Here is a 23393-nt window from a genome sequence, read left to right on the forward strand (position 1 = left end):
TCGCCTCGATGAATAATTTCAAAGTCATGCCTTTTTCTGGAACAAGACGTTAAGTGTAGGCATTTGCCTTAAAACTTATGTTCCTTAACGCTGATGAAAAAAGAAAAGCTTTTTTTTTTTTTTCAGCGAGCCACAAAGGTGGGAAGTGGGATTACGTAAAAGGTTCCGCTGATCATTCCGTTAATTTGTGCACGTTAACTTTTTATCTTGTGTTTTGAATCACGCCCGAGTGTTTGCCGTAATTTGTGTCACAACTTAGGCTACAAGTTGCGTCAGAGGTTGGGGGCGAGCTGTGCGCGCTGCTGGTGTGCAAGTTTGTTACTATCTGTCTTATAAACTGTGTCGTATCTTATGCACTAAGTTGCGTCGTAAGTTGCGAAACATGTCATGCCAGAAGTTTTGTCATACCTTATTTGTCAAGTTGTGTTGTCGACTGTAGCCTGTAGACACATCGTATATTTTAGGTATAGGATGTGTTAAATTTTTAAGTAGATTAATTACAACAGGTAATTAAAATTAAAATAAGATAATCTTTACGCGTTCTTTTTGGCAAGGCCTCTCATTTGATAATTCACACGACAGGGGACTAATTGTTATTCGTAAATGGAGAAACACGTTTACAGCGTATGAAAATCCCGCCGTTTCTGCTTTTATCACCGACGTAAGAAAGAAAGAAAACATATAATGTTAAAAATGAAAAAAAGTGTGTTCACTTTTCGGCTTTTGGTGACAAGATTGAAGTCGAACTTGTCGGCTTGACTCACTTCAGAAAACGCACAGTATAGGCCAATTTGATTTATGAGCCCACGTTTCGTCTTCCCGATAGCGTTCGCGAGTTCCGCGCGCCGAACCACAAATCAAAACAAAAACAAGAACACCCTTATCAGTTCGGTAGCGGGCGAAAAATCAATAGACGTATACCGCGAAAAGTTGCACGATAAGCAACACGGCCTTGCATCAGCGACATGACAAACCAACTGCGCGAAAACTAACTTCCTCCCACGCCCAATTTAGGGTCCACCTAGCAGATTAACGTGCATTGCATTTCGGTGTAGCTCCTCGCAACACGGACAGTACACCCTCCTTGCCTTTTGGGGTTTATCTGATGGCCGTAGTCACTGCTTACACGCAGGCGGGTGCACCGAAAAGCAAGCACATTGAACGCCCGCATAATGCACGCTCCCCTTAGCGCCTCGTCCGCATGTACACACGAGCGCGGAGCTCATTTGGCTAACGCGGCGACTTCGTGGCCGCATTTCTGCGTTGGACCACGCCTCGTCAACGCGTTAGATGCCTCCGATGCGAAAGCGACGGGCCTGATGGCCGCTAGCTGGTAATTATGGTGATTGGTTATTTATCGCCTCGCCAGGATCCATAGTCTCGCCACCCACATTGCAACATGGTTGATGTATCAGTTTTGCAAGTGTTTTTTTTTTTTCTTCGAAACTTAGTGCCTCGTTTTTCGACACTAAGATTTACCTGGAAGACATATGCGGTGCTGACAAAGGCACGGGTGCAATCGTGCGGTTTTGGAAAGTGCCGCCTACGAAAGCGTAATCCTACAAACAGAGCATTCTGCTGGCTTATACACGGCCAGCAAGTGTTCCAAACTGCGTCTTGCGCGCATCGTAACACAAAAAAAAGAGCATGCCAATCAAAGGGCGACACAGAGAACGCGTAGGAAACGCGCGATGACGAGGCAGCCAAACGCGCGCTGCCATTGGTTGAAGTCGAGGGAAAGCAAAAGCACGTGGGCGTGTTCGGGGTGTAAACAACCGCACGAGGCGCGCAAAGAGCAGACGAACTTGGAGGCCGTATAGTCGGTCACTGACGGTTTAGGAAACGCAGGGCGTGGCGAAGTCCCGAGCGTCTCATTATCGCTCCGCGGCCAATCGGATGGTGAATTAGCCGAAAAGAGCGCCGAAGAACCAATCACGAAGTATAGGACGGATGAAGACAATACGCCCTGCATTTCTTAAGTTGTCGGTTACTACTGGTGACGTACGCGATCGAATCCGTTGCTGTGGTCGGCTTTCCACGATTGGCCGAATGCTGACTATGACGTCGGCAAAGGATTTCTCATTGACAGAAGTAAGTGTAATGTAAGAGCTACAATTTTGACGGTGTTGGCCAGTGTTGGTTTCAGACCGCTACACTCTAAAAAAAAGAAAGCCCGTGCGTCTACTTCCCCGCACAACACTCGGAGAGCCAATCGCCGAAACTTAGTCTAAACATATGTTTCGGCACCGTCATTCGCTGAGCTGCCTCCGTAAGTTTCGGCAATTGGCTCTCCGAGTGTTGTGAGAGAAAGTAGACGCACGGTTTTTTTTTTTTTTTAGAGTGTATGATTTTAAGCTTTTACGATGCTCATTACAAACACAATCGAACTTGTTGTTCGCGAGGTGATGACGTCACGAGAGGTAACCATACGGAGGTGTCAGCGAAACATCTCGCCACTAATAGGCGCTCACTTGCCTTTGTCTGCAGCGTAGGCAGTTGTAACGAGAAACAAAGACGTCGTCCAGAAAGAGAATAAGAAAATGATTCATCCTTCCCTCGACTTATTCCGCGATTCAGATATATAACATTTGCTTGGTAGTCTAAATTCTCCCAAAATTCGTTGGACCCTCGTTGTCCATACACACCAGCGCCTTAAAGGGAACCTGAAGCTGTTTGTATTTGAGTAAAAACACTTGATACGTCTTTATTTAGCCTCCAGGATCACAAATATTGAGATATTTTTTAATCAGGTGCATGGAGGCTGCAAAAAATGTTTTTAATGTACCGCTGAAGCCCCTCCTTCCCGGAGCGGTTTCGAAATCCCCCCTCTCGCACATCTTCAGCGGCAATCAAAGCTGTACACCTGCACTTTTGCTATTTTCAAGAAGGTAAAAAAAGATTTCACAACTTTTGTCAGTGAGGGGAACATACCTGGCAAGCTTGCAATTTCACTCGCTGCCCACACGAGTGACACGCGCTTGGCGACCAAGAGATCATTTTATGCCGTAACGACTGGTCGTAGGTTTTTCTTGCTTTCTCGCGTCTAGTCACATCTTCGGGAAAACGAACGCGATATTCAGATTCACTAAATAAAAATACTCTAAAATTCGCCTTTAACTTTTTCTTTTTATTTTAACACGCCTTTAGTTTTTTTTTTTTTTTTTTTAGGTTAACTATGTCAGTCATGCTTTTTGTAACGGTAGCTGCTTTATGGTAGCTGCTTTACAGTATCTAGCACTCGTGCACCTCAGTCCGCCGCACTCTCGTCCTGACATGGAGCAACAAAAGGGGCTCACCCTCGAAGTACCAAAGATACTTCCTCTGGCAATATCCGTATTGAACAATCAGTGCGTCTGATGGATACCAGTTCAACGTCCACACTGTTCCATTCCTTTATTTTGTCTGTTATCGAGGAGCCTGCGAATTGTTCTCGTGTTTCCAATCCCAACATGCCCCACACCACATCTTCGCTCCTGCTCCGTGAGGTGCTGGCCTCTCGTGGTGTGCTGACGAACACCACACCGCTCTTCACCTATAGACGGAAGCCCCGTAGCGCTGAGGTGGCTTCCGAATGTGTGCGCGAGTGGGCGTTGTGGAAGGAAATTAAGGGTGTGTGTGGGGGGGGGGGGGGGGGAGGGGGGGAAGCGAGAGCCAATATCGTACGCACAGGGCGCATTTGTCACTGGCTTTGTGGTTTCCGAAGACAGGCACTGGTGCGTGTTCCAAGTGGTGGCATGACTGGTCGTGTAGTTACCACATCTTGTGCGACTGGGGGGGTGGGGGGGGGGGGGGGGGGGGAGGGGAGGGGAGGGGAGGGGGAGGGGGAGGGGGAGGGGGAGGGGAGTTTTCTTATTGGGCAGCTGCCACATCTTGTGCAACTGGGGTTCCGCTGGCTTCTTGAAGTCCCAAGTAGCTAAAGGCGATACCATATCTGGATGACCCTGCATTGACGGTCTTCGATCTTGGATGTGATTGACGTGGCGGCGAATTTCCCCTTGCCGCGTGATTATTATCCAGGATCGGAGTCCTACTTGCTTGAGTATTTCACCCGGGATCTCGCCGCTACGGCCTGGCCAACGTACAACTCGTGGATTGAATGCGTTAGCCGCTGGAGGCTTGTGATCATCGGGCTTCAGTCGTTCAAGAGCTGAGGGAGGTTCCCTTCCAAAACGCACCCAGGCTTGGGGTCTTCTCAGTTGCCACGTGGATGGTCGTGCGCTGCTTGAACAGGAAGCGGGCTACCACACTCCGATGGCTGTATCGTCCTTCCATCGCAAGAGCACGTTTCAACTCTTGAACCTTGCGTTCGGCTTATCAGTTAGTGGTTGGATATTACGGTGCACTGGTCACCGCCCTGACGCCATTGTTGCGACAGAACGGTTTGATTTTGTCAGAGAGGGTCGTTCCATTATCGGAGACGACCGGGCCTAACGAGGTATCCCGAAAGTTGCAGAAATACTGCTGAACTCTTCAACTATACCGCAGCTGACGTCAGGCTGCTTACGAGCCTGACTTCAGGTAATTTCGTGTAGGACAGTGATGATTGACTTCTGCAGGCCTGCCTCCGAAATACCCCTCTCCGCTGTCTTAACTCCCTACGCAACAGATATCTCCTGATATGAGCCCCACTACTATTACCCAAATGTTTTGCTTTCAGTTTTCTAGTATTATTTTTTTTTTCAACACCGTCCTCTTCAAAACAGATTTATAGACCTTTACAAAAATCGCCTTCTGCGAACTGTCATCTTTGACTGCTGGGCTGTGGAACGCCTTCTGAGCATGCGCTGTTGCTGTGTTGCGCGTTTGATCAGACCCTGCGCATGCGTTCACAGCTCAGCGACTCAGAATTTTTCGCCCGGGTGATAAGCGATGCGAATGTCTATCTTCCGTTCATAACCTCCTTTATAGTCACAAAGCCTGGCAGTTCCACAACGGAGCCATAGAGTGCCCAGTCGCAGATTTGGAGCGCGAGATTCTGGTAGCACAGAGCGTCAAAGAGCCATTTCTCGGGGAACCTGGACGTCAGCGCACAGCTTTTGCAGCGGCGAGGAACCGAAACACACTTGCTCGCTCGGGAGAAGTGTGTTTCGGCGTCTCGCTGCAACGGGGCGCCAGTGAAGTGGTTCTCCCAACGAGGTAGAGGGGCTTAGAGCGGTAAACCGGGGTTCCGGTCTGCACTCGAAAGTGACCCCCATAAGGAGGCTGCCATTGTACGCAAATTTGACCACACGTCACATGACCAAACCAAATACGTGACGTCACTGGAAAGATGGCAGCGCCCATGCAGCGGCTGGCCCCAGCTGGGCCGGAGCTTGTCGGATGCTTTGTTGGTTGTCGTTCGTCTCGGCGAGTTGATTTCAGACGCGGAAGCCGTCATATGAGGCCGGTCAAAAGCGAGTTCGGAGTTCAGCGTGGTGTTTGACGTAGGTATAACGTGAAAATACGGAGGAACGGTGTGCATTTCGCTGGTGACCGACCGGGATATTGCCACGGAAGAGACAATCTGACCTACGTTGCTCGGACCTCGGATTGAATCGGATACCGCTAGGATAAAATTTAAGGCGACGTTTCTGTGCTCTCGTTGACCATCGGAATCTTCGAGGTTTGCAGTGAAGCGTGTGCAATATATTTGGATACACAGTTTAGCGACGGAAATTGCGTGAGTCGTGCTTGGCGGTGTGCAATCGCGGTGCAGCTTCGATCAAATGACCGAGGGCTCACTTCGGTTGTGCGGCGCACCGGAAGGCTGCCTTGAAGCTGGTAGTTCCCGTGCCGTGCTGAATGATGCTGTGCTGCTTACAAATAGTTCCGGCATAGTCGTGCACTTTCACGGAGCACAGGTGTTGCAGTTGGTATTGGTCCCGCTGGTCTGTCGCACGTTTCGTCAACACAAACGTTTCATTCACACTCGTTACGCGAATTGCAAGCTGTCCGGACATTTCATCGAGCGTGTTACGTACCCAGCTCACGCCACTTTGTGGCAACAGTCTGCAGTGGCTCATTACCAGAAAAGTGGTCCCACATCCATTTCAGTTCAGTTCGTCCACGGCAGTCGCCAAACCCCGAAGGAGAGGATTTATTCGGACAGAATACCACTAAAGCAATGCAGCTTCTTCAGTGGTCAGGATAGATTCTCTTCTGCGAGTTTTGTTATACTGTCACGGATCCTTGTTCCAGTCCTATCTTCTATCAATATTCGCTATTCTGGGACACTGCAGGTCATGCTCAACTGTAATCGTATGTTCTGGTGGAGGTGCTGGGCACTTTACCCATAGCCCTTCACTCTGTGTGTCAGCCGAGTTACCCGATAATGGGACACGGCTGGCGGACTATTTTGCGTCTTATACCCCCGTCGAGCCGTAAGCAAAGTCCTGACCCGAGCCTGGCAGAACAACCTCAAGACGACCGAGTACCACAAGGAGTAACCTCGGAAATACACCACGAAGCACCTAAAATCCGAGCCAGTTGCTGCTACCAGGAAAAACCACCGGAATTCGGTCTCCTGTCTGAAAATCCGAAGCTTATATATATATATATACTAAGCCAACAATGACAAACCTGTAGCAGCGAACCGTGTCCCCTCCCACCATTGTTTGCATGCCCGTCGCAAATCACACTCCGACGCTTTTTCACGCAAGCTGTATGAAGACGTCAAGGACTGGATTGAACAATATGACAGTGTCGCCCGCCACATTGGGTGGACAGACAACCAGCTCCTGCAGAACCTTACTTCTCGTGGAAGAAACTGCCGGCGCTGGTCTGAGAACCATAGATCCTCCTTAACGTCATGGGAAGTTTGCAAGATCGAGCTGAAGCGCGCATTCGTCAGCCAACATCAACGAGAGACAGCCGCATTCTTGATTCTGTCCAGGACACTGCCCCAACGAGAGCGCCACCGCACTCGTAGAGGATGTTTTGCGCTTGATCGAGCGCCCACGCCTACGCCCACGCCGACCTTGATGCTACAGAAGACAAGAACCTAAGAATCTCATGCCCCTCACGTGAGGGACAACACCTTCGGCAGTCTTGTCCGCAACCCCCCAACAACAGTCGAAGTGTTCATATCACCGAGGCTTCCAACATGGAATGTGCACTGCATGCCCGAGCCTGCCACTATGAACAACTTCCCGGCGTCTCGACACTCGAGTTGTCCAGCTTCGACTTCGACGCCAGCCTCCCAGACATCCACGACATCATCCACGACGTTGTCTGGGAGGAGATCGGGAAGCTACTTCCTGCCATCAGTTGCCCGGCTTTTATTTTGATTGCCAAGATTGTTTCGGAACAAGTTTGACAGGTATTTCTACCGAGACTTCTGCGAGCGAAGCGGCATCTGACAAACCGAGGGCAACTTACGCCACAGTGGCACGACGACCGCCACCGGCTGCCCCTTAGTATTCAATGCCAATTCAATGAGACACTAACGCCGAAGCATTCCCGACATCGTGTGTAGGTCTGTGCTCAACAAAGTACACCGAGGAAAACGTAGGTGATGCGAATGTGCGACCGAAAACCACTTTGCTACCACTGCATGAAGCCGACCATGTCTACCAAAGCAGCCCGTACCAATGAATTGGTCTGCGAGGGTTCGTGCCAAATGACCCGCGATTACATCTCGAGGAGCGACCACGGGAGATTAAGGAAAACCTTCGGCGACCTTTGTCCCTGATGCCGAAGGTGCTGAATCGAAGATTCTGAATCCCTGATTACCCCATAGCTCCTCATGTCCATCACCTCAACAAGAGGTAAGCACGACAAAGCAGGTGAGTGGCGATGCAGTGACAGTTGATTTGGTGTTAGTTGTCGTCCAAGGACAATACCTAATAATTTGCCGACACCATTCATCTGTGTCCATGCAATGAAGCACACAATTTCCAACTTTGAGGGAAAATGCCCCTGAGTGACTTGAAGGAATAGAATGGTTGGTTGCTCTCAAAAGTGAACTGCAAGCATCACCAGACTTGGATAGCAAACAAAAATTGTTGCCAGCTATCAAGTCAACGGTACAGCGAAAGGCACAGCCACGTAAGCAATACATGCCCGAGCTTGCTACATTGATGCCGAAAACTACCAGGAAAATTTTCGGATTAGAAGCCAGCCCTGCAGCTTCACTGCATCAGACGTCAGTGGCCGCACATGACGTATGATTACAAGACAGCATCAGTCGGTCAAAGTTGCCACTCGACCAAACTGAACACCGACGTGCCAGGAGCGTCATCCGACAACAAGGTCCACAGGTACTACGACTGAACGCCTGACACGAGACTGTCGCAGAAAGAACTCGCTATTTAACCATTTACTAAGAATCAATAATTATGTAATCAAGTGGAAATAAACATATTTGATACACTAACCAGATAAACATATTTCCGCTTGCCTTCATGCCTTGAGAGTCTACACACCGAGAATTGTGTCCACTGCACGCTCTGGACCTTACGAGGACACTCACTTCTCTGACCCATTTAATATTAATTAAGGGGTCATACCAGACTGGCAGACTTCTTGCAAGGGGCTGCACTCGTTCAACCTTTCCTGAACATGTGGTGCATCCGAAAACCAACTCCAGTGATGTGAAAATGTTATTTATTAATTTATTCCTTCCAGGGGCCTTCGTAGGCATTGCAGGGAGGATACTTAAAACTACACACATGATAATAGCATTAAAGCACACTGCTGTAACTTGTTAATTGGAAAAACAAACACAACTCTGAGCATATAGTTTAATAGTACGTGTTGATGCATTGTTATATAGCATGACACTTCCTATATGTATGACACAATAGACCCTTTGCAGAACCTTATCAAGCAACACAACTGTCATCATTTTTTTCGGCGTAAAGCACACGAATGGGCCCCAGTTCACGTCGAACGCTAATGCAGCATTCAAGTCCAATAGGTGCTGAGCCGAATTCACAGGGATGGCGGACATAACATTCTTGTCGAACGAATACCCAAAGTATGAAAGCCTGGGGTAATTACAGTAGTAGCTACTGTAATTTGTTTCATCAGAATTTGGCAGACGGCAAAGGCTACAGTCTCGGTGAGTCAATACACACATTGGACAGAGGCACATGACAACATATCACCAGAGTGCTCGTCTGCACAGATTTGTCACACACCTTCGCTCGGTCTCTCTGATTGGCTCGAGGGGGCTGTGGCGGTTGGCCTTTTCCAAGTTACGGTGATGCGAAGTATAGACAGCCCACACTTTTAAAAAGAGTCTATTGAAGAGACCGAAAGGAATGGTAGTCAACATTTTTCAACAAGACTGCTCTCCAGGCAAGGGATGAACAAAAATATGAATCATCTTATCCAGGTAATTAGAGATAAACTAATACAATGCACTCTTGATGGAAAAGAGTATAGCTGCAATAAATCCTACAAACGATTTATTCTTCCCCATACTCAATAAAACGCCATCCTCGTAGCTGAAAATAAGGGTGCACTTCGCATTCACACCCACAAAAAAAGGAAGAAAAGGTTAAAATCGCAGGAGCTTCCTCGCTAAAAGTTCCTATGGTTGTTCGGTGACGGAGGGCTGAAACAACTTCCCTTAGGCCCTAACGTTGCGTATACATTTCGCGTAGATTCTCAGATATTTCAACGTTCAAACAAAGCTAAGAGAATGCGAAAATTTAATGTTAAAAGCCCTCAAAGTTCTATCGATCCTCGGACACATCCCGGAATCCGAGCACCGGTACGGCGATGCAGAGCTGATGCTGTCTCACAGGCGTTAATATCCAGATGATCCAGAGCGATCTTGCGCAAAAACGGTATAAAGTATCATTCCTTCATATTTTCACGTTATACCTGCGTCAGCGAGCACGAAGAAGCCCGAAGTCGTCGGAAAGCAGCTGCACATCACGGCTACCGCGCACCGAACAAACTCGCATCCGCCAGCTCTGGGCGCTGCCATCTTACCTGTGACGTCACGGCTCTTGGGAGGTCATGTGACGAGTGGTCACATTTGCGTAAAATATGGCGGCAACCGGGGGGGTGCCACTTCCGAACTTCCGGTTTATCACTCTAAGCCCCTCTACCTCGTTGGGTTCTCCCCTCATCCGTCCTCTGCCGCTCCGCTTTTTCCATTTCGGCGGCCGCTTCTCGTGGCGGTCTGCCAGGCTTTGTCAGTATATAGGAGGCTATGCTCCGTTTCACACGAAGTCCGGGCGCAGCCGATGCTACAGTTCAATTGACCTAATCAAGCAGCGCCAAAAGCGCATCGTCACGGCCCTCGTCATTTTTGTACGTTTACTATCACCCTCTAGACCAATCTCTCATAGCAAAAAAAAAAAAAAAAAAAAACTACCTCAGAGTAGCGGCGCGTTCACTCTACGTCATTGGTTTAGTAGGAGATAGTAAAGGCGCAAAGGCGACGATGCACTTCTGGAGCTGCTTGACTGCCTCCATCGAATAAAGGTTTGGTTATGCTCGGACTTGGCGTGAAACTGAGTCTATTAGAACCCCTTTGGAAGGTCACGTTCCGACTGTTTGCAGGCCAGAATCACAGCGCAATGGCGGAGCAACCGACAAAGTGGAATGCGAAAGTCATTACTTAACCAAGATCTACCTTTTTTTTGTGTGTGTTTGTTGCAGGGTTTACGATGGAATGACGCTGCGCTATTCGAGTCGAACCACTGTTTGCAATCTTTTTACGCTTTTTTTTTTTAAACGCCTGAGCGTAGCCGCTGCTGGGAGCCGACGAGTCAATCGAACAGCACCGAAAGCGCAGTGTCACTGAGTACAATACACTTTCTGTGGATGTCCAAACGCAGAAAGAGCGCTGTGACGCTGTGGTTTTATTTTGTGAGTTTGTGTCCACGTGTTTTGCGTCCACCATTGCGTAGGGATTCCATAGCTATTAGCCAAAGGCAAACTCTCCACAGGGGTCTATACTGGCCATCTAACTGAACATGGCTCCTGCCGTCCTGCAGTAGTTTAGGATTCCACCACCAGTTTAAAAGGACATGGTGTCGGAGACTACGTTCGATACCCAACTTCCACCGGAAACACATGCAGATCAGCCCTAATCCAAGAACTTCCAGGCCAACAGCCAAATCTAAAAATAGACAGGTTGACCATAGGATTTCTTGCGAAGTAAAGACCATTTTTCCGTGCCGAGTTTTTAATCCTGACGCCGTGCGGGCCTCCAGCGGATGTTTCTAGACGAACGCAGATGCTTTTTCTCGGAGGATCCTTTATAACCGGATTGGCCGATGCCCCCATGCGATGGCCGGAGAGGCCAAGGGGATTACCGAGCGTAAACTCAATTGCAAAAGTCCCCGAGGCCGAAGGCGGCGCCACTGTCGTTGCCTAGGGAGAAGCCGAATCGATTTTCCTCAGTCGCGGTCCCTCCAGGCAGACAACAGCACTGAACTATGTGAGCGGCAAGGAAGTTCAAACCACATTCCGAGAACAAAAACAAAAACAAAAAAAAAAAATGAAACTTTTTTAACGCCAGCGTGCGTTTGCTATGCCTGAGTGTTTTTTGTTCTGTATTTTTTTATTTTTGTCAGGCTAAGATTAATTTTTTTTATATAAACCAGACTATTTGCCTTTATTTATTTCTTTGCTTGTTTATGTAGCACGTTTATGACAGGGACTAAAAGAACATGGTTTAAGGAGCAATATTAGGCGCAAGAAGCAAACACTTGATCCGGTGAAATACAGCTGAAAGTCACCACACAGATACACACATATACGTACACGCACGCAGGCGCACACACAACTTAAGAACAGAAGTACATGGCACAAAGCATATAGGTCTTGGAGCGCCACGTGCGTTTCGTCATTAAATTTTTTCTATGTGCCCTAGGAGGGGGGTAGGGGGGGGGGGGGGGGCAGTGCTCCCTGGCTCGTACCAGAGCAGGATATTGGGAGTGTTTGGACATTCATTGGTTTGAATAGGCGAGCATCTCGTGCCCAACCACAGGCCGCGAAACAGCCCCAAGCGCTAGTCGTGAGGTCTAGAAATGCGACTCGACTAATTTAAGCCGTTCTAGCGTCGCTAGAGTAAAAAGGTCCAACTCCTGGTGACTAAAAACTTCGCGCATGTGAGGTTTTCGTCACGCCCATATTCAACGGTAGAAAGAAACGAACGCGCGTTCCAAAGCAGAGCAAACTGTGTACTCGCGATCATTTCTGCTGCCAGATTGAACGCTTCTATTTCACGCTTTAAATGTCGTTTCCAATATTGTGACGTTGAGGTCCGCTGTTTGGTGGACGCTGTGTCGCACTCTTAGTTTACGCTCTAACCGCGGGAGAAATATTCGGCACTGGCGGCGGTCTTTGCTCCGCCCATCGGCAGAACTCTCTCAATATACCGCTATAAACCGCACAGCAGGTGAAGAGTTCGAACTATCCGCACTATTGGCGACGAGGGCCGTCTTCCAAAAATTACTCGATCTCACTCTAGGGTAAAGGTTCTGTACATTGGCGTTCGAAAACCTATCACGTGACAATGATCCGCCGGAGTAATTCGGATCCATTCAAGTAAAATTTTGAACACAGCCTACGTGTTCCTCCTCTTATGGTTTCTATATGCCACGTCACGACGAGAATTATCAATTGCCCGCGGATATTTCGACGGCGTGTGTAGAAAGCACAATGGAAGCTTTGAGTCATCGCATCGTTTAACCAACACCGTCAAAGTCGACGGCCTGGCATTTCTCTTATCTTTATTAATAAACGTAACATTCACCTCATTCAATACGTCATAGTGAGCGTTTGGCCAATCATAGAATATCGATCACAGCGACGCTTTTGATCATGCACGTCGCCACTACACTGAATTGCATTGACCTCACTTCCGCGTCCGTTCTGTTTGCTGAGCACCTACCTCCTGCAGCGTACATTTCATACCTATCGAATTTGGTTTTCTCAGCAAGGACAAGTACGAATGGTGCATCCATGCATCAGTACGTGTGCAAGCCAGGTATTGATGCACCGGATGAGAAAATCTGGAAACTCGAGCTATCAGCTCGAGTTCTGAGCCTTTCCTGTGTGGGTGGATAAGGCAAGCATGACGTTAACAGCGATAGACGCGACAATGATGATGATTGGAGTTATGACTTTGCTGACGATGCTGATCATGATGACGATGACGTGACCTCTCTACTTTCTTGTCTCCCAGATCGTGCAGGAGTACGAGCGAGCCGTCATATTCAGACTGGGTCGACTTGTCGAAGGAGGAGCCAAGGGTCCAGGTGAGTTGAGACATTGCTTTTCGGGATATGCGCGAAGAACGAGCTAAAAGAGAGGTAGCGGATAACGTGCAGGCGTGGCGCTGTCGTCACGTGTTTACAAATTTTCCCGATGGTTCCTGACAGCTTAAGAAACACAAGGCGGGGTTCATTACCCCCACGCTCTATGCTTCGTTCTGAGCCGTCTTCTCGGCGAATGCCGCCATTTCATTATCGCTGCGAAGAGATATTGAGATTGCTGTAAAATCTTTAAAACAAACGCAAGTAGGCGAAAATACGCAAGCTGCTTACATATCATGGATGCATAAGTAGGTACCTCTATACTCAATATTATTGAGGCAAAAAGGGGGTAGAAAAAAAAGGCGGCAAACTAGGTTGTCTTACGTTAGATATCTCCGCATCCTTGCACACTGACCTGGATGACAACTTAATCGGCTGGTATTATATAGAGACACTTTTTGAAATATTCATAAAACTTGCGTCAGATGTCTGATTCACGATACGCAAGACGCAATTTGTTCCTGCCACGTCCGTATCTCGGAGCTTAACGTTGAGGAAAAAGGGCTTTCCTGCCTCCCAACCCTGCAGACTATTTCTTCAGCAGCTGCGTATTAACCTGCCAGCATTGTCTCTAAAACGCTTCTAAAACCCGCTTAGATAATAGACGTGCCTTTGTCTAAACAATCTCGCCTAAAGAAACTTGCAAGCTCCGATTGCAAGGGTAGCCGCCTGATAAGTACAGAGCCTTAAAAACAAGAGCCCCAAACGAAAATATCTAGGAGCCGACCGACTTCAATCAAACAAAAAGCTCGCTCTCGAATGCTCAGATTGGGAGACGCTGCCGAACCGTCCGTTGTATGCCAAGTTTTTCGAGAGACCCGTCTTTTCTATGCCAAGTTTGTTTTTCGGGAACCCCGTTTCTTTGGAAGGAGGAACTGGGAAATGGAAAAGGAAGAAACCCAGAGAAAGCGATCTTCCCATTCCTCCTTCCCTCCTTTCACTATAAAAACGGTCATCCCCAAAGGGGAATTTCTGTCCCCCGTTCCTTTTCCGTCTTTTCCCGAGTCTGGCCGCCTTTTAGGCAAGTGGGAAGGGAAGAACCAAACATTTACGCTATTTGAGATCCTTCCTCTTTGGAGCGGAGCTAGAAATGCGTATATTTCGGAACCTTTGGCTATTTTTCCTCCCCTATATTTTCTTTTCACATTCGTACGACTGTGTACTCCGTGCGTTAGAGCCATGGCTCTTTCGTCTTGGTCGCCTTCCCCTTGTTTGAACTAGTTCCCTTTTCTGTTGAGTTTGAAACCCTGCTTCGTCTGGCTTTGTTTTGTTTTGTAGTTACGGGGAAAAACTAATAAATAAAATACAGTCGAATTATACTTCACGGCCGGGATAAACGTTTTATACCTCTCCCGTTCCTCCACTTACCGGGTTTGTTTGCGGGAAAATAGTAGAATTCTCGCTGAAGTGTGCCTCCGCCGTTTTTATGGGCCATCTTTATATCCTGTTTGCTTTCCTGTTATGTTTTGGTTTTCTTTGTGTGTATGGGGGGGGGGGGGGGGGCTTTTATCTTTGATTGCGCTTGAGTTTAACCGAGTTTATCCTCCTCGTTATTAAAGCGACGTAAAATACAGCGGCTGGAATTGTGCGAAGTCGATGGGCGAAGAGTTGTGTCATCTCTCTCCAGCGATAACATATCCGACATGCCTCGGAGTCTTAGTGTGAGCAGCGGAGCAGAAAGGAATCAAGCAGCCATTGGACGACAATATATAGCTGCTCGCAGTTTAAAAAAAAAATTCGGTCAGGATGAGCCCCGAGTGTCTTATTATCGCTTTGCCACCAGTGAGATTGCAGCCTGAACCGATAAGAACGCTGATGGACGGATCGCGAACCAAGATGCGTGAACATACCAATATGCTTGCGTTTCAGCAGCTGTCAGTGACTATAGTACACACTCTCCGAAGCACCTGCGTGTGTACCGTGCGGCTATTCTCCCGGCACATCAATCATCGGGCTTCCTTTAATTAGTTTAGTCAGTCAGAGCGCCAGTAACGTAACACAAAGCGTGACCCGCGGGGGGTACCGCACGGACAGCCCAAGTTGGACCATGCCTCCGCGGAGCCCAGCTCTGTGGTAACTTTGCGCCCGTAAACCCGATGTGCGACCCCAGAGGGCATTGTATGGGCAGCCCAAGTGGGGCATGTACCCGTGAAGACCACCTTTGTGCTAACTTCCACCGTATAGCCGAAGTAAGACCCACAGGAGCATTGCATGGGCAGCACAAGTTGGGCATGCTCCTGTGAGTCCCATCTCTGCTAACTGTGCCCCCGTATAGCCGAGGTGGAACCCACAGGAGCATTACATGGGCAGCCCAAGTGGGGCATATGCCCGTGGAGCCCACCTTTGTGATAACTTCGACCGTATAGCCGAAGTGGGACCCACAGGAGCATTGCACGGGCAGCACAAGTTGGGCATGCTCCTGTGAAGCCCATATCTGCTAACTGTGCCCCGTATAGCCGAAGTGGGACCCACAGGAGCATTGCATGGGCAGCACAAGTTGGGCATGCTCCTGTGAAGCCCATCTCTGCTAACTGTGCCCCCGTATAGCCGAGGTGGAACCCACAGGAGCATTACATGGGCAGCCCAAGTGGGGCATATGCCCGTGGAGCCCACCTTTGTGCTAACTTCGACCGTATAGCCGAAGTGGGACCCACAGGAGCATTGCACGGGCAGCACAAGTTGGGCATGCTCCTGTGAAGCCCATATCTGCTAACTGTGCCCCCGTATAGCCGAGATGGAACCCACAGGAGCATTAAATAGGCAGCCCAAGTGGGGCATATGCCCGTGGAGCCCACCTTTGTGCTAACTTCGACCGTATAGCCGAAGTGGGACCCACAGGAGCATTGCACGGGCAGCACAAGTTGGGCATGCTCCTGTGAAGCCCATCTCTGCTAGCTGTGCCCCCGTATAGCCGAAGTGGGACCCACAGGAGCATTGCATGGGCAGCACAAGTTGGGCATGCTCCTGTGAAGCCCATCTCTGCTAACTGTGCCCCCGTATAGCCGAAGTGGGACCCACAGGAGCATTGCATGGGCAGCACAAGTTGGGCATGCTCCTGTGAAGCCCATCTCAGCTAACTGTGCCCCCGTATAGCCGAAGTGGGACCCACAGGAGCATTGCATGGGCAGCACAAGTTGGGCATGCTCCTGTGAAGCCCATCTCTGCTAACTGTGCCCCCGTATAGCCGAAGTGGAACCCACAGGAGCATTAAATGGGCAGCCCAAGTGGGGCATATGCCCGTGGAGCCCACCTTTGTGCTAACTTCGACCGTATAGCCGAAGTGGGACCCACAGGAGCATTGCACGGGCAGCACAAGTTGGCCATGCTCCTGTGAAGCCCATCTCTGCTAACTGTGCCCCCGTATAGCCGAAGTGGGACCCACAGGAGCATTGCATGGGCAGCACAAGTTGGGCATGCTCCTGTGAAGCCCATCTCTGCTAACTGTGCCCCCGTATAGCCGAAGTGGGACCCACAGGAGCATTGCATGGGCAGCACAAGTTGGGCATGCTCATGTGAAGCCCATCTCTGCTAACTGTGCCCCCGTATAGCCGAAGTGGGACCCACAGGAGCATTGCATGGGCAGCACAAGCTGGGCATGCTCCTGTGAAGCCCATCTCTGCTAACTGTGCCCCCGTATAGCCGAAGTGAAACCCACAGGAGCATTACATGGGCAGCCCAAGTGGGGCATATGCCCGTGGAGCCCACCTTTGTGATAACTTCGACCGTATAGCCGAAGTGGGACCCACAGGAGCATTGTACGGGCAGCACAAGTTGGGCATGCTCCTGTGAAGCCCATATCTGCTAACTGTGCCCCCGTATAGCCGAAGTGGGACCCACAGGAGCATTGCATGGGCAGCACAAGTTGGGCATGCTCCTGTGAAGCCCATCTCTGCAAACTGTGCCCCCGTATAGCCGAGGTGGAACCCACAGGAGCATTACATGGGCAGCCCAAGTGGGGCATATGCCCGTGGAGCCCACCTTTGTGCTAACTTCGACCGTATAACCGAAGTGGGACCCACAGGAGCATTGCACGGGCAGCACAAGTTGGGCATGCTCCTGCGAAGCCCATCTCTGCTAACTGTGCCCCCGTATAGCCGAGATGGAACCCACAGGAGCATTAAATAGGCAGCCCAAGTGGGGCATATGCCCGTGGAGCCCACCTTTGTGCTAACTTCGACCGTATAGCCGAAGTGGGACCCACAGGAGCATTGCACGGGCAGCACAAGTTGGGCATGCTCCTGTGAAGCCCATCTCTGCTAACTGTGCCCCCGTATAGCCGAAGTGGGACCCACAGGAGCATTGCATGGGCAGCACAAGTTGGGCATGCTCCTGTGAAGCCCATCTCTGCTAACTGTGCCCCCGTATAGCCGAAGTGGGACCCACAGGAGCATTGCATGGGCAGCACAAGTTGGGCATGCTCCTGTGAAGCCCATCTCTGCTAACTGTGCCCCCGTATAGCCGAAGTGGGACCCACAGGAGCATTGCATGGGCAGCACAAGTTGGGCATGCTCCTGTGAAGCCCATCTCTGCTAACTGTGCCCCCGTATAGCCGAAGTGGAACCCACAGGAGCATTAAATGGGCAGCCCAAGTGGGGCATATGCCCGTGGAGCCCACCTTTGTGCTAACTTCGACCGTATAGCCGAAGTGGGACCCACAGGAGCATTGCACGGGCAGCACAAGTTGGGCATGCTCCTGTGAAGCCCATCTCTGCTAACTGTGCCCCCGTATAGCCGAAGTGGGACCCACAGGAGCATTGCATGGGCAGCACAAGTTGGGCATGCTCCTGTGAAGCCCATCTCTGCTAACTGTGCCCCCGTATAGCCGAAGTGGGACCCACAGGAGCATTGCATGGGCAGCACAAGTTGGGCATGCTCATGTGAAGCCCATCTCTGCTAACTGTGCCCCCGTATAGCCGAAGTGGGGCCCACAGGAGCATTGCATGGGCAGCACAAGTTGGGCATGCTCCTGTGAAGCCCATCTCTGCTAACTGTGCCCCCGTATAGCCGAAGTGAAACCCACAGGAGCATTGCATGGGCAGCACAGGTTGGGCATGCTTGTGTGAAGCCCATCTCTGCTAACTGTGCCCCCGTATAGCCGAAGTGAAACCCACAGGAGCATTACATGGGCAGCCCAAGTGGGGCATATGCCCGTGGAGCCCACCTTTGTGATAACTTCGACCGTATAGCCGAAGTGGGACCCACAGGAGCATTGCACGGGCAGCACAAGTTGGGCATGCTCCAGTGAAGCCCATATCTGCTAACTGTGCCCCCGTATAGCCGAAGTGGGACCCACAGGAGCATTGCATGGGCAGCACAAGTTGGGCATGCTCCTGTGAAGCCCATCTCTGCTAACTGTGCCCCCGTATAGCCGAAGTGAAACCCACAGGAGCATTGCATGGGCAGCACAGGTTGGGCATGCTTGTGTGAAGCCCATCTCTGCTAACTGTGCCCCCGTATAGTTGATGTGGAACCCACAGGAGCTTTGCATGGGCAGCACAAATTGGTCATGCTCCTGTGAAGCCCATCTCTGCTAACTGTGCCCCCGTATAGCCGAAGTGGGACCCACAGGAGCATTGCATGAGCAGCACAAGTTGGGCATGCTCCTGTGAAGCCCATCTCTGCTAACTGTGCCCCCGTGTAGCCGAAGTGGGACCCACAGGAGCATTGCATGGGCAGCACAAGTTGGGCATGCTCCTGTGAAGCCCATCTCTGCTAACTGTGCCCCCGTGTATCCGAAGTGGGACCCACAGGAGCATTGCATGGGCAGCACAAGTTGGGCATGCTCCTGTGAAGCCCATCTCTGCTAACTGTGTCCCCGTGTAGCCGAAGTGGGACCCACAGGAGCATTGCATGGGCAGCACAAGTTGGGCATGCTCCTGTGAAGCCCATCTCTGCTAACTGTGCCCCCGTATAGCCGAAGTGGGACCCACAGGAGCATTGCATGGGCAGCACAAGTTGGGCATGCTTGTGTGAAGCCCATCTCTGCTAACTGTGCCCCCGCATAGCCGAGGCGGAACCCACAGGAGCTTTGCATGGGCAGCCCAAGTTGGGCATGCTCCTGTGAAGCCCATCTCTGTGCTAACTCTGCCCCGAATAGCCGATCGACCCACGGGGAAATTGTATGGGCAAGCCAATTTGGGCGAGTTGTATCATACCCGAACGGTGCATGCTTTAGTTGTAAAACGTCGTTCACCCTGTTGCTATCGACGACGCTTGGCCATCGACGCAGGATACCAATCACCCGTATGATACCGAGACATCCCTACTATTGTAGGAGCTACGAAAGCACTTATCCTTCGCGCCTCCAGCTCGTTGCTCGCCCTCCCGCGGCGGAAACGGGAAGGGCTGTAGTGGGGGTCTTCCAGTTCTCCTGCGCAGCGGGAGCGGCGGAACTGCTCGCGATCATGACTCGCGAACAGTCATTTCAGGATTCATAGAACACTCTTCACTGATTCGTTGGATCTCTGCCGCCGGCATGGGACTGTACCTTACTAGAGGCTGTTTTAAACGGGCACTGAAGTCAATTTTGAGATCGTCCTTTTGTGGCGACAACTCAATCTAGCCGCTCTAACCATCCCAACAAACCCAAAATCACAATCGTGCCTACCTTATTTCCTTGTTAAAAGCGTGTTCGAAGACCGCGACACGCCCTTTTTGGGAAGAAATTTCTTCCGAGTGAAGTAGTCGACGAAGGGCGCCTGTCGGCGAGTTGCAAGCGATGGCTTCGCCCGCGGGTAAAACGAGGAGACTTATCCGAATGTTTAACTATCAGAATCTCTTCAAAACGAGTTATAATAAAATCATTCGGAATCTGCGCGTATTGTATGGATTTCATTAGGCCACATGGCGTAGTCCGCGAGAAAAGAGAGTCCGCATTTTGTTTTCTTTTGCCCGGAAATGAATAGGCGGTTTTGTAATATAGGACTTGGTATATGCGGGAACTAACACCTTTTATACAATATAAGATCAAAAACGACCTTTTTCAAAAATGACTGCAGTGCCGCTTTAACGTTGCGTATAGAAGCAAACGCAAGTGATGTGCGTTTGCGTTAGAGTTGCGTGCTCCACACTGCACACGCGCGTTGTTGCCATGCGCCGATCCAACACCGCATTTTTGGGCTCCGCGCTTGAGCAATGTGGAACACGCAAAGCTAACACAAGCACAATGTGCTTGCGTTCGCTCGTATAGGCAATACTAAAACTTGCTACTGTTTCACCGGTTTTTCAACGCCAACGAAACGTACTGCAGTGATGAGACGTGAAGGCGGGTGGGCGCTCCTTCGAACTGTAAAGGTCGAGATTGGCAGAAGAGCGGCGCGTAAAAATTAAAGAAAATAAATGTTACGGGTAGTTTTGTCATTAAAACAACAGCAACAAGGTTTTTTTTGTTTTTTTTTTTCGTATTTCGGGACATTTGGTCCGGTAGGATTGGCGGCGAGTTTGGAAGTTTTGCTGATTGCCAAAAGTCGCGACTTCAATATCTCCGCATGCTTTACCCACAATTAATGCCACTTTATGTGAATTTGTGAAATTGCCTAGGATGTTTAGACTATTTAGTTTATACCTTGTTAATTAGGCAGGCTGCAATTGGCATCAGTGACGATAATTTGCCATCTTTGAGATTGCCATGGTTGTTCGCTCGTTTGAAATTAGATCACAAGCAACAGATTATATTACAGTTCCAAAAACTTTTTGTTAAAATATCTTAATTGTGTTATCATTAGTAAAAAGTAACGTAATGTAGCCGCCCCCCCCCCCCCCCCCCAAAACGCCACAATCAGGAAACGACGCGATTTAACCATAATCGTCTTAACAGAAAGGTCTCGTTTTTATTTGCTTTTAGCACATGAAATACTTGCACATCGTTATCAAGATAGACATAAATACATGATGTAATATAAAGTCCTATGCACCACGGGCTGCCTTAATAAAACACACACTTCCGTTGTCTCACTCGAATTTTGGTTTTGGGCATTTGTAGTGAGAACAGCGTTTCTTAATTTATACGTTTTGTGAATATATTGTAAACTCGTCGCCCGTGGGGATATTTTGTAAGATTTGTATTGATTGTATTATTCATGTGTTGGAAAAAATGCTAAATAAATTAATTATCTAAATGCCAAAAAAAAAGCATTAAAGAACCCACAAGTCATTAATTACCATGATATTTATCCGAGTAAAAAAGAGACTCCAAGAACACACAAATATCAGCGCTGATATTTTGAACAAATAGAATATTCTGCTACCTCTAAGGTGTATGGAAGACCCTTTCTTTAAAGGGACAGTGAACTTACCAAAAATATTTTGAAGTTCCTGGATCGGACATGTCTGTCACAAAACAGAGTTTCCGCGAATAATTTCTTTAGCATAATGATCACGCTATGAGGCACATCTTGAGGTAGGAGAGAAACAAAAATAAACACTTAAACTGACAAATTAAATCCAGAATATAAGTTAGTTTCGGTTTCGTACCTGAATTAAACCGTGCCTCCCGGCGTAAATATTTCCCAAAACACCGGTTTTGTTTTCGGAATAAAGAGATGACCTAGCTGTGCACAAAACACCCTAGCTTCCTTGTAAAAGCGGGAATAATTTGTGTCGGTCCGAAGCCAGCACACTAGACAGGGCCTAGCAACTACACGGTGATTCAAGGAGAGGCCGTGCTCTTTAAATCAACCGCGAAATTCGGTTTCTTAACCTATCGCGCTACGATTTTGTGCAGCGTTGCCCACAGATGGTGCAATTTTTTTTTTTTGTGAAATTTGCGAAGAGCGAATTTACCTGAGGAAAAAGTAAAGAAAGAAAAAGGCTATGGAAACGCAGCGACGCCGCCGGTCTTCAAACAACACGGCGCCGTTTCGCACGGGAGACAAGAGATGGCGCAAGCGGTGGCGACGCCAACTGCCGCCAACGAACGAGCATACGACGCCGAGAGCCGGCGTCTTTAGCAGACAAGGAACTGCAGTTCCTTGTTACCGCGCCTGTTTCTGTTTCTGCGACTGTCGCCGCCTGCGGAACGCGCGCCGCTTTTGAGTCGAAAATATCGTCTGATAAAGACACCGGCTCTCGGCGCCGTATGCTCGTTCGTTGGCGGCGTTCGTTGCGCCATCTCTTGTCTCCTATGTGAAACAGCGCCGTGTTGTTTGAAGACCGGTGGCGTCGCTTCGTTTTCATAAGAGCTAAGCCTTTTTTCTTTCTGTACTTTTTCCTCAGGTAAGTTCGCTCTTTGCAAATTTTACAAAAAAAAAAAAAATCACCATCTGTGGGCAACGCTGCACAAAGTCCTAGCGCGATAGGTTAAGAAACCGAATTTTGCGGTAAATTTAAAGAGCCTGGCCTCTCCTTGAATCACCCTGTAGTATGCGAGCATGCAACTCCGACACTCACTATAGCCACCATTTTGGTAAACGAGTGGCGGCACCTATAGACAATTAGAGCCGCGAACACCAGGATGCAGCTTATCTTGGCATTTCCGATGACAAGAGGAGAGAGTGCGCGCAGCTTTAACCGGCGCTCAAAATGGGAAAGGGGGCATGTGTGCCTTATCTCTTCGACTCTATTGCCAAGAAAGCTTGTGCCCGAGTACAGTGTGCCAGCTAGACTGCTCACTCATGCATCACACTAAACACACTGCCCTCGCTGCAAACATGTGTGACAGAATTACCAGCGGACACGCCTAAAGTATGTTGGAAGCAAGTTTTCTTTATACATACATATGTATGATGCTTGGAGCATCTATGCAGACTGTTTCTGTATGACCAATGTGCCTGGACCGTCATACATGGAGGAACCGCGCCTCAGGAGGTGCCCGCAGACTGTCTTTTGTAGGATGTATCATTATCAACGTGACCACGGGTTTAGTAGGTACGCATCTCTATCGGGAGGCCAGTGATGTGCTATAGTTAAAACTGGTTATCACTGCAATATTATTCGAGGCCCGATAAAAAGTACCGATCGCTGTTCCCAATGACCGCGGTGAACCAACGAACGGGGTTCAGAATGAATTGTGCGAAGCATGGATATGTCGTAGTTACCAACGGCTGAAGAAACAGTGTGCGGCTCGTTATTCTCTTGCTTTGTGATTGGTTCCATAGCCTTATCATCAGCGAATGCTGCATTCCCGTTAGCTGC

The 23393-nt window shown here is 49.4% G+C and overlaps 1 protein-coding gene across 1 annotated transcript in view; it reads left to right on the forward strand.

Moving 5' to 3' along the window:
- LOC8028184 (band 7 protein AGAP004871) overlaps positions 1-23393 on the forward strand; it is a 208785-nt gene that overhangs the window by 144639 nt on the left and 40753 nt on the right. Inside the window, exon 4 of the mRNA XM_040216177.3 lies at positions 13133-13205. Coding sequence (XP_040072111.1) covers positions 13133-13205 — 73 coding nt within the window. The remainder of the gene's footprint in view (positions 1-13132; positions 13206-23393) is intronic.

This window comes from Ixodes scapularis, unplaced genomic scaffold (assembly GCF_016920785.2).
Source record: "Ixodes scapularis isolate PalLabHiFi unplaced genomic scaffold, ASM1692078v2 PGA_scaffold3__209_contigs__length_174095766, whole genome shotgun sequence".
In the NCBI taxonomy this organism is placed as follows: domain Eukaryota; kingdom Metazoa; phylum Arthropoda; class Arachnida; order Ixodida; family Ixodidae; genus Ixodes; species Ixodes scapularis.